The following is a 12,109-nucleotide window of genomic DNA, read 5'->3' on the forward strand; positions in this document are numbered from 1 at the left end:
ATTGGTCAAGAGAGAGAAAGCAGAGGAACTATAGATCAAGAAAGTCACTCCCTAGATCCCTTATCGTTTTTAGGATAGCCTTGCTTCTTTAATTTCCAGTATCACCCTCATTTTTTAGAAAAGCAAACAAGATTCACAAAGTTGTGTCGCCTCCAATATCCATTAAAAGGCATTTTAGAAAGATAACTATATTTGCACCTTCTCTTTAATAATCGTGCCATTCCAAATTAAGGCATCCTTCTTGTGACGCAGGGAGGGGGGAAGAATTCTTATCGTAAATATCAAAAAGTACTTCGAACCTCTCTTCCCTTATTCTCCCCTGGTTAAACCTGTCCAATACTTGCATTTAATTCACTACATAATTCAAGTCACTACATTTCCTTATCCTATGCCATTAGACTACTACACATTTTTCTCATTATCTTTTTTCCACAAGATGAAATAATATGATTGGCTTCAAATAAGGAACTTTTATTGTCGTGGATGTCACTCGTCAAATTTCATTCCAATCTCTTTGCCAATATGATGAAATAGAAGTTCCTAAAGATGCTTCATTTTGTTCCACTTCTCTCCATGGTTTTCAAATGAAAAGAGGAGGGGGGGAGGAGGTTGGCCGGAGGAAGGACAATCAATTATTATAAAAAAAAAAAAAAAAAAAATAGCGTTAGCTCCATTTATGCATCTTTGGCTCTTATTGTCACCAAGGCATCTAATATGATAAGATCCATCACATGTTGCAATATGCCGTGAAAACTTATTTGTAAATAGAGGCAAAAGATTTATGGTAAGACACAGCAGAATTATTAAACAATCTCCACCTCCCCCCAAAACAAAAAAATAAATAAATAAAAATAAAAACCTCTCGTGTGAGCAAGAGATAGAGAGAAGTTGGAAGCTCTAAACAAAAGGTCATATCAGCTTGCATAGCCAACTTTCAATTCAATCACGACCTCATCATGTAACAGACCACAGACACTGCTTCTTTGGTTGAAATCGACCTCTATAAACAAGGTACTATTTGTGCAAAAAAAACCTAGTCCCAAGTACAACCGTGCTAGTAAAAGTACCTAGAAACAGTTTCCCTCCATAATTTAAAAATAACATAGCTGCGAAGCCACTCGTGTATTCCTCCTTTGGTGAATAGTTATCACGATTTTCTTCTTCTTTTTTCCCCTACCAGCTAGATGGCTTCTCTTGTATACTTCATGTGTACCTGAGGGTGCCTTACGCTTTTAATGATATTTCGATTATTTATAAAAATAAAAAAAATAAAAAAATCAAATATGAAAATATCTATTACGTATGAAAAGAAATTATCAATATACTAGAAAAATATAAGCACTTTTGCATGCTTGGACTATTCTTCTTTTTTCCCTCGTAAATTCTGCATGCCTGGCATCAGATATAACTCAAAACACTTCAACGAGTGTCAGGGTGGAACTTAGATTTCAAGCATATTTCATTTATTTCAGAATTGATATAAGCATATCCATTTTACTAAAGGGCACAGTCTTTTATACACCTTGAAGGCTTGAATTAATAATGAAATGAAATCTTAGAAATATTTTCTAGATATTAAGTGTTAGTAATAGCATAAGCTGGGCCACAGATTCTGCCTATTTCATTCAAACCATGCTATTCAAAATTCACAGAGAATGTTTTAAACAACAAAAGGAACCAGCACTGTCAATATTGGAGGCAATTAGTTCTTACTGATAAAGCTTCAGCAGTGATGTTACATTTTAGCACAGAAAATCAACACAGCCTTTATATTATGCGCGAATATTGAAAACGCATGGACATCATAAAAGAAAAGGCAAGTATAAGTTTTCAGTAGTATGCAAGGACATGATGTGCACGCATATAGTTATGCTTGTATTTATGTGTGCACTTTATTGTCCTCATTAGATTATATTTCACTTTTAGGACCTTTCTACATTAGTTAAACCTATTGTATCATATACATGTCCCCATGTTGCTGTACATGAATAATAATTAGTAAATATAAGATGGATCTTATAAGAAAAGAAAGGTACCTCATATGTCACAGTACCACCAGACATTGCTGGTTGACGAAGGGTAACATTGCAGATGGCACCATTTGCAGAGAGAATACAAACAGTACGTGGCCCCTGCTGTGAAAAGGCCATAATCTTCGTTGCTATATCCTGCAAATTACAATGTCAGACTAATTACAAGGATATTATAGTTTGAATAAACAGCACCCTTCTAAGATCCAACTAAGAGTTACAACTGATAATATAACATCATAAAAGTACATCACCTTAGAAGTTACAAGAAGGATACAACTTTTTAACATCATCAAGGCTTCACTCACAAGCTTCAATGATTTACACAAACATCTCTAAACACTAACCACTCACATTCATATCAAGAATTACGTTTTCAACACATTATTTTGTTATAGGTTAATAAATATCATGGGTTTCATCATGTTACAAATTACACATGTAATCCCCAAAACAAAGTTCTCAATAAAAACACAGCAATTATTTAATTCCATTAGCTGCATCTGAAAGTCAATTGAATTTGCGCATCTTTTAATACAGGTTAGAAAACACCAAACTTATACATACACAGTTCCATGCCTCAATCTGTCCTCTTGCCCTACAACAATGGATTCGAATAAACATTATGTGCACTCAATAAGCCCAACAAAACCTAAACTTTTTGGCTGACCTGAAAGTACATGTGGTTCATCATTAAAATGTCATCCAATCTCTTACAGCCACTGAGTTCCAAATGAAAACTCAGAAAATCAACAGCAAGACTGATTCAAATTCTTGATGGATGGCAATACAAATATACACACTGAATCTTAAATACCAAAAATTGGACTAGGAACAAATTCAGATTCAACACTTAATAATGATTCAAATTCTTGTGCAAGGGAATGTACAAGCATCTACCATGAGCATCTCAATTATATTCAGTTGCTCCTACATAAGTAAAAGTTAAGACATGCACGATAAACCTAATAACTTGAAAGTCATCAAACCTCGGATACATAAATCTAATTAGCTTATTGTACACACCTAAAACACGCAGTCTCAATGTTGGACACCATTTAAGTTAAGTTCTTTATTAGGACGTAAACAATTAAGTCCTTATGAGTAGGCAGTATGTGCTTAAAATTTCAAAGCTTATTAACGATAAAAATTAATAATAATAAATAATAATAATAATAATATCAAAGCCTATTAAATGAACTACATATTCTACCTTCTCTGCTCATTCGATTAACATAGCCAATATCCATTTGTGTGTGTTAAGCTACCTTCTCTGCTCATTGGATTAACATAACCAATATCCATTGGTTCTTTTCCCTTTTGTTAATTATAAATAATCTCCACAAAAACTAACATTAGAATAAATCCCATCTTTTATCCACTGTTACTCGCAACAAAATCAACTGAAATTTTTGCTTTAGATTAAATGGATAAGTTTATGCAACAGCCGTTTTGCAGAGTAAGATATCAGTTGAAATTACAAATCCTTCAAATCCTTGTTAGCATTACCAGATTTGCATATTATGACACCTTAGTGCCACCATCTAAGGTTTGATATCAAATGGATTATGCCTCAATTGTTTGACTAAGTTATGCACAAAAACATTGAACTGGCATTCTAAGTGGCATGGGAGATCGTGAAGTAAACGTTCTGGAAATATGATACAAGCCCCCATAAAAATAGTCAACAGAAATACTTCCAACGTACCCTCACCCTTTGAACCAAAAGGAATAAAGCTACCAGGTGTGCAAGTACAGTTTTTTATTTTATATTTTATATTTTATATTTTATAATTATTATTATTATAAAAAAATACCATAAAAAAAATCGCCACACAATGAGTTGACAAAGGATTCATGAAGCCAACCCAATTTGGGGAATAATCCTTTACTCAAGTATAATTAGTTTTTTTTTTAATTAAAAAAAAAAAAAAAGTTGAATGAGCTTCATTTTGTGAAACTGTTTGCTTTTTTACTTCAAGGAAAGCAAATAAACCATTAAGGCACTGAAATAGAGCATGGAAACAAAACCATTTTGTTGTGTACAATTTACATAAGAATTGAAACACCTAATTCTTATGATGAGTACAAATATGAGTGGCAAAGACTCAAAAGAAAGAATTTGAATCTTAAAAGCCACAAAAAATTTACAAAACAAGCCAACTAAGGTATTTCAAGCTTAAAGTTCATGAGAACCCTTCACACTTACCTTCCAAAGAATTACATCAATAAACTAACCAAAGATCATCTTTCATTGAGCTAGATGTCATTAATATATGCAACTGAACTTAACAAAGCAAAACATTCAACTCGCACATAACATAATTCCTACCCTAAACTGCCTACATTTTCCATACTAGAACCAAAGATGTATTACAAAAAAAATTCATGTATTTCCAACACCACCGCAATTCAATAATAAATAAAATTCAATCACTTACCTCGCCAGCTTTCACCATAATAACATGCGGAGTAAATCCCACCCCACCCGCTCCTGCCACACCAAATTAACTATCTACAATCAAACCAAACACACAAAACAAACAAAATCAACAAAATCCAACATTTTACCCAAAGCATCCAACTGTTTCTTCCCGGAACCGGGAGGACGGCCGCGGTGCTTCTTCAGGGTAGGCTCGGACATAGATGCAGGGCCGCTGCCAGCGCTGGCACTAGCGGGTTCCCCGTGATTGGCCGCGGAAGAAGCGGAAATGGGTGTGGGCGCCAGGCCCAGCGCAATGTTGCCGTCCGGCGAGTACTTCCTCGGCCGGCCCCTCTTCTTCTTCCCCGCCGACGCCGACGATGCGTCAATGCTGAACCCGGACGATCCGTCGTACGGACCGGCGTTGTTGTTGAGGGAATCCAACGGCTTCGACGAGCTGAAGGGGAATCGGTTGGCACTGGAGGGTTGAGGGATCATCGTCGGCCCACCGCCGCCGGGGTTGGGGCTGATCATCATAGATGAATTGTTGGAACTGTTGGTGGCGGCGGTGGTGGTGGTCATGGGGTATGAGGTAGGGCCCACCATCATGTTCGGAGGCTGAGGTGGAGGAGGAGCTTCCCGTGAATCCATACGAGAATTCTCGTTTTTTTTTTTCTTTTTCTCTAGGTTTCTTGTGGGGTTGTTTGGATTCCAAGAAAGTTGAGTAAAATGCAGGCGATTTGGGTCAGTGAAGTATCTACTTGAAACCTACGTCCCGTAGAGAGAGGGGTTGAGAGTAGAAATGAAATTAAAAAAACGGGGAACGAAAGCCGGGGCCGCAAATTTCTTGTTTGAACTTTTAAAGTAGGGTTTTCAAATTTTTTTAGGGTTTTGCAATTTTATGCTATATTTAGAATATTCTTCGCTCACTTTTTTATTTTGGGAAAAAAATAAAATGCAGTCCTTGAATTTTTACGTGATTTTAATCTAATCCTTAAAATTTTTAATTTTAATAATTAAGTTCTTAGATTTTCTTTGATTTTAAATAGGTTTCTTTATCGATCTATTGTCCATTTAATAAATGGCATGCTAAGTTAGACCAAATAATTAATATTACATGTACGTAACATTGCCCCTGAAATGTCATATTGTCAATTAATTAGATGGTAGATTGGCAGAGACACTTATTTGAAATCATAGAAAAACTGAGAATTGTCAAAATTAAAAATCTTAAAATTAAATTGAAATTGCAAAGAAACCTAAAAACTAAATCTGATTTTGTGAATTACTATTTATGTTAATGCTAATGGTAATAATTATAATTTATTTGTGAATTACTATTACTATGGTAATGTTGTAAATTTATCTTATAGTTTTGATTGCTCTTGGAGTTTGGTCAAAGAGATCTGTTCGCTTTCTTACCTTACCTTTTTTTTCTTGTATTTTTTTTTTTTTTTTTCGAATCTTAACTAAAACAAGCATACTGAAGATTATTTTTGTTAAATTTGAATATTAAAGGAAAATTTTTCCAATATGATGCTTAAAGCAATAATAAGGAGAGCCTATAACATCTTAGAGCTCGTTTGGATGTGCAATCTTTTTGTATTCTTCTCAATTTTTTTTTAAAATTGTGAATATCAAGAAAAAAAATAATTGAAATTATGTTTTGGTGGTTTAAAGAATATAAATATAATTAAAAATTACAAAAAAAAATTTGGGGTGGTTCAAAGTGGCTGAGCCACCCCAAAAGCAATTTTGGGGGTGGTTCAGCCACCAACGAAAAACCATTCAAGGGTGCCACCCAAAACTAATGGGGTTGGCCGAGCACTCGTGTGGTCCACATGTGAGTGTTCGTGTACTGTTCACAACTTTTGTTAGGCATAGCAAGAAAATTTCTGAAAGGGTTTGAGCACTTGTGTACTGTAGATTAAAGGGTTCAAAGTTACAGGTGGCACGCACGGGTAAAAACCAGTGGTTAATAAAAAGTTAACGAGCGCTCGTCCTGGTCCCCACATGAGGGCTCGTGTATGGCTAGGCAAGCGCCTGTGTGGTCCCCCACGCGAGCGTTCGTCCACTATAGCTCCAAGGGAGGAAAAATGAGATTGGTGATATAAACTAGTAACCTTCATTTCATAAAACGTGATTCCCAGCCCATTGAGCTACTCCGAGCGCTCGTCTGAGTCCCCACACGAGGGCTCGTGTATGGTTGCTAGGCAAGCGCCCGTGTGGTCCCCCACGCGATCGTTCGTCCACTATAGCTCCGAGGGAGGAAAAATGAGATTGGTGATATAAATTAGTAACCTCTGTTTTATGAAACGTGATTCACAGCCCATTAAGCTACTCCTTAAAGACTACTTTTAATAAAAGCTTAAAAAAAATAAAAATAAAAAAAGGTAATTACCTTCTCTCCCCCATCAACTATAATGTATTGTCAATTTCTTCACATGAATTGCCAATCTTACTGCCCAATCCTATCAGACTACCATTTTCTTCCAAAAACCTTCATTCCATCAGTCAACCATGTTAAAATGAATGGAATATTCTCTTTTAGACATTAAATCTCATTAAAAGACAAAAATACCTCCAAATAAAAAATTAAAACAAAAAACATAAATATATCAATTTTTTTTTTTAAAAAAAAAAAGAAGTGTGGCCAACGAGCCACCCATAGAGGTGGCTCGCCGCAACCCCCCAACCCACCAGGGTGGCGCGCGGCCACCCCTGACCACCTTGAGGTGGGCTGGTCGTCGGGCCACCCCTAGATCTGCCTGGGGGTGGCGCACAGCCAACCCCAATGGGCCCAACTAGGTCAAAGGGCCACCCCCTTCCCCAATGGGGTGTCTGCCAACCTCAAACAAAAAAAAAAAAAAAAAATTTGTTTGTTTAAAAATAACTTTTATATTTTTAATTTATTTATAATTAAGAATAAAATATATCATCATTCTATTGGCGATGATGTGATACACTATTGGAATCTGTCAAGTATTTTGACGGAATGTGATTATAGAGACTAAATTGTTATTTTGGCATATCCCTGATAATCTCTGAATTATTATTATTATTATATCACACAGATGGATTTTTAATTTAGAACAACCATATGGACTGATTTTTCATTTATATATATTTTTTAATTTAAGTCTTTTTTTAAACTATTTTTTATTTTTTTATATATAAATTAAATTATAAGTGTTTTTTAATTTTAATATATTTATGTTTTTTGAAACTAGTACTCATACATTAATAATATTTTATATATATTTGTTTAATTTTAAGGATATTATATGTAATTTTTGTATATAAAGTTAGGATATTTGAGTCTTTTCAAGTTTTGTAACGTGGTTAATTGACGAAAGAGGGGTTTTTAGAAGAAAATGGTAATCTGATATGGTTAGACAATAAGGTTGGCAATTCATAAGGAAAAATTAACAATGTGTTATAGTTTATGGAGAAAAAGATAATTACCAAAAAAAAAAAAAAAAAACTCATTACTATGAGCTGGTAAAAGTAAATACTAACCAATTATCTTTGGGGTAGATGGACAACTAACATTATCCTCAGTTTTGATACTCTTTACTTTATTTAGAAAGGCCGCCTATGAGAAAGCCACCTTTGATTTTTTGTTCCCTTCTAAGTAAGGATCATGATCCCTTACAATTTTTTAAAATTGTAGATTCTCAAATTATGTAACTTAAGCTGTTTTTAGACATTGAAACACTTGAAAAATGTAGCATGTTATTGAGGTAACCAAAAAATAATTTTCTCCCAAAAAGGTTAATCTACACTTTAGTAAAGACATTTATTCTTCATAAGATCAAAATACAATTTTTGGGTCAAAGCCTTTTTAAACATAAAGAGCAATAACCAAATGAAAATATACTCAATTATCAACTTGAACATATCACATTTTTAATAAGTAGCATTTTTCAAGCATTTTAATGCTTAAAAACGACCAAAATTGTGTAATTTGAAAATCTACTATTTCTTTAAAGTTGTAAAGCCTCTACAACTTTAAAGAAATAGCAGATTCTCAAATTACTCAATTTTGGTCATTTTTTAAAATGTGGCATGTTATTGAGGTAACCAAAAAACAACTTCCTCCCAAAAAAGTTAATCTACACTTCAATAAAGACGTTTATTCTTCTTAAGATCAAAATACAATTTTTGGGTTAAAGCTTTTTTAAACATAAAGAGCAAGAACCAAATGAAAATATACTCAATTATCAACTTGAACGTATCACATTTTTAATAAGTGACATTTTTCAAGCATTTCAATGCTTAAAAACGACCAAAATTGCATAATTTGAGAATATACTATTTCTTTAAAGTTGTAGAGGATCCTCTACAACTTTAAAGAAATAGCAGATTCTCAAATTACGCAGTTTTGGTCATTTTTTAAAATGTGGCGTGTTATTAAGTTAACCAAAAAATAATTTCCTTCCAAAAAGGTTAATTTTCACTTTAGTATAGAAGTTTACTCTTCATAAGCTCAAAAGACAATTTTTTGGTTAAAGTTTTTTTATAACATAAAGAGCAAGAAACTAATGAAAATGTACTCAATTCTCAACTTAAATATATCACATATTTTATAGGTGATATTTTTCAAGTATTTCGATGCTTAAAATTGACCAAAATTGCATAATTTGAGAATCTACTATTTCTTTAAAGTTGTAAAGGATCCTCAACAATTTTAAATAAATAGTAGATTCTCAAATTAATCAATTTTGGTTGTTTTTAAAAATGTGGCATGTTATTAAGGTAACCAAAAAATAGTTTCCTCCCAAAAAGGTTATTGAGGGAATTGACATGTTTAATTAAATAGATCTTGTTACGATTGACCTATATAATCTTATACTATATCTTAGCACAACCCAAACCCGACATGCAAAAACGCATTGCCACCCCTTGCCCATAGTCACGTTTATCATTTAGTGGTTCATACATCAAAATATATTCCCCTATTGTACATGTACATGCTTTGAATATTGCATTTGGAATTGAACTGTTAATTGACATTCACATAGTGTTCTGGTCTCACCTTTCATATCATGGTGTTATTATATGTAATCAGACAAGATTGTCATAAATTATCCTGTAAAACCCTTCCAAGAGAACATTTTGCAGTCACTGGTTTGCATCCCACTTTCTTGAGACCTCAAGAAAGAGAACATTTTGTAGTCCTTGGTTTGTATCCCACTTTCTTGAGACTTCTTGAGAACATTTTGCAATCACTGGTTTGCAATACCAACACACGTTGTAAGTGATGTTCAACACGGGAGGATCAAGCTACATTTCCACTCTCTGTACCTCATTATCGATGCCGCCACTGTTGTGCTTAAGGTGTTGACGGTAAATAAGAAATAGCAAACCTAGAATAACTAGGGACATGATCACAAATGAGACCACGATGGCAACAATATGGGAGTTGTGACAGGAGCATGTGTGAAGTCACCAGGGGGGGGAGGGAAGGGGGGAATGATGGCAAAAGTTGATTCATTTCATGGAATGATTTTAGGTTTATGGAAAACGCCCCCACCCCCCTCAATCCCTAAATGGGAAATTTTGGTTTATAAGACCAAAGTCCCCAAACGATGCGTTTAATATTCAAGTTTAATGTTTAACACTTTCTTTTAAAAAGAAAAAAAAAATTGTTTATTTAATATTCTACTGTGAATACTAAAATACTAAGACCTGGCCTGTAGAACTCAACCACTGTAATCAAAGAGAACTCAACCATGTGTAGGTCTCACATCTGTGAATATGTGAGACCTACACGCGGTCTTACATATTCAATAGTGAATTTGTCAATCTCCATACAAGAAATAAAATAAATAAAACCATTACTGTTGTTATTTTCCATCCTCTGCCGAACACAAAGTCGGTTGGTGTGGCACCAAAACATTCTAGTCTTATTATCTCAACAAAATTTCCGTTCAAAGCATCTTGACGAACAATTGCTCCATCCCCAATCTTGTAAAGTTTTACTTTCCATTTTTGTCTTTGTTTTTTGGAAGACAATTCAAGCATTAAAATTCAAATAATATATATAAACTAAATAAATGAATAAAATAAAAATTAAATGATAGAAAAATAAGATTAAAACAAACCTTCATATTAATGCCCTTAAATGAACAGCTCAAGATGTCTGGATTCCCACACCAGTCACATACCACCTAAAAAACAGTTTATTTATATAGATTACAGAACAACATGTCCAAAATATATATACATACAATTTTTATTTTTTTTTTATTTTTTTTTTTTTAAAAAAAACAAAACAAAATTTGTAAGTAGAAACCAGACCAAAAAAATTGTAAAATTGCTTATGTTCTTCGAGTTCGAGTTTTTTAACATATTTCATATTGGCTTTAACACTTAAAATGAAAGTCCTCATGATTTAATTGGGGAAAGAGAGTGAAGGAAAGGGTGTGGAGAGGAAGAAAGTGAGTTGATTAAATGTATCCACTTACATATTTCTAAAATGAAGTTCTATCTTAACATGTGGTCTTACATACTCACAATAGAATATTAAATAAACATTTTTTTTTTTTTAAAAAAAAAAAAGTGTTAAACTGATACCATATAAAATCTCAAAATATGATGAGTATAAAATGCGAAATAATATGAAATAAAGAAAATAAAGAAAGACACAAAGATTAAAGTGGTTCGGCATATAGCCTACATCCACACACTAAAGCCTCAATAGGCTACATATTTCCTTGATTATATGATCTTAGTATACAGCTCTATTTATAGAGTTTTACATATGATTTGAAATATTTCAAATACAAAGATATCCCTTAAATCAGGATTAACAAATATTATCTAAATTCCTTAATGTAGAGAATACAAAATTAACATCTATTCTAAAGATTTATATCCTTAACATGCCCTCGCAAGATGAACGGTCTGTTAGCGATCGTTGATCTTAAACATATCGAGTGGCTGGAGTTGATGGCGCCTGATTTGAAATATTAGCTGCTCTTGAACTTGAATTTCGGTGACTGTAGCAGGAATTTGAACATCGGCAACTTTTTGGCCGGCATCGGTTACTTTGACCGGGATTTTGACATCGACAACTTTTGGCCGGAATTTTGACATCGGCAACTTTTGGCTGGGATTTTGACTGTGGCCGAAACGAGTCAACTATGGGCTTGAAATAGGCCACAATGGGACAAAACATCTACCTCTTTGGTTTTTTTTTTTTTTTTTGGCAAGCAATGGACCTCATAGATCGTTTTCTTCTTTGATACATGTTAAAATCAAAGAGAAAACGATTAGAGGAGAAAAATGAATTAAAGAAAAAAAGAAAATTACAATCCAGGATCTAAGAATTGACGTTAGCCTTTTAGCTCTGATACCATATAAGATCTCAATTGATATCATATAAGATCTCAAAATGTGATTAGTATAGAATGCGAAATAATATGAAATGAAAGAAATAAAGAAAAACACAAAGATTAGAGTTTTAATGAAGAGAAAAAGTGGATATATATATATAATTTCTACCACCCGATCCGCATAATGCGGGTCTAAAAAACTACCCAAACCTAGATACTGTGGGGCGGGGCGGGGCGGATAATGCGGGTTTGGGTTGTCACAAAACCACCCAAACCCACATCATCCGACCCGCCGTGAGAGAAAATGAAAGAGGTCA

The 12,109-nt window shown here is 33.8% G+C and overlaps 1 protein-coding gene across 1 annotated transcript; it reads right to left on the minus strand.

Moving 5' to 3' along the window:
* Window positions 1-2,036: 2,036 nt before the first annotated feature.
* Window positions 2,037-5,327, minus strand: LOC132173892 (AT-hook motif nuclear-localized protein 8-like; the record flags this gene model as incomplete). Its single annotated transcript, XM_059585563.1, is given in 3 exon segments — window positions 2,037-2,168; window positions 4,472-4,524; window positions 4,602-5,327. Coding segments are annotated over 3 exon segments (687 nt in total), but the record flags the coding sequence as incomplete, so codon positions are not given.
* Window positions 5,328-12,109: the final 6,782 nt, after the last annotated feature.

This window comes from Corylus avellana, chromosome ca3 (genome assembly GCF_901000735.1).
Source record: "Corylus avellana chromosome ca3, CavTom2PMs-1.0".
Classification (NCBI taxonomy): domain Eukaryota; kingdom Viridiplantae; phylum Streptophyta; class Magnoliopsida; order Fagales; family Betulaceae; genus Corylus; species Corylus avellana.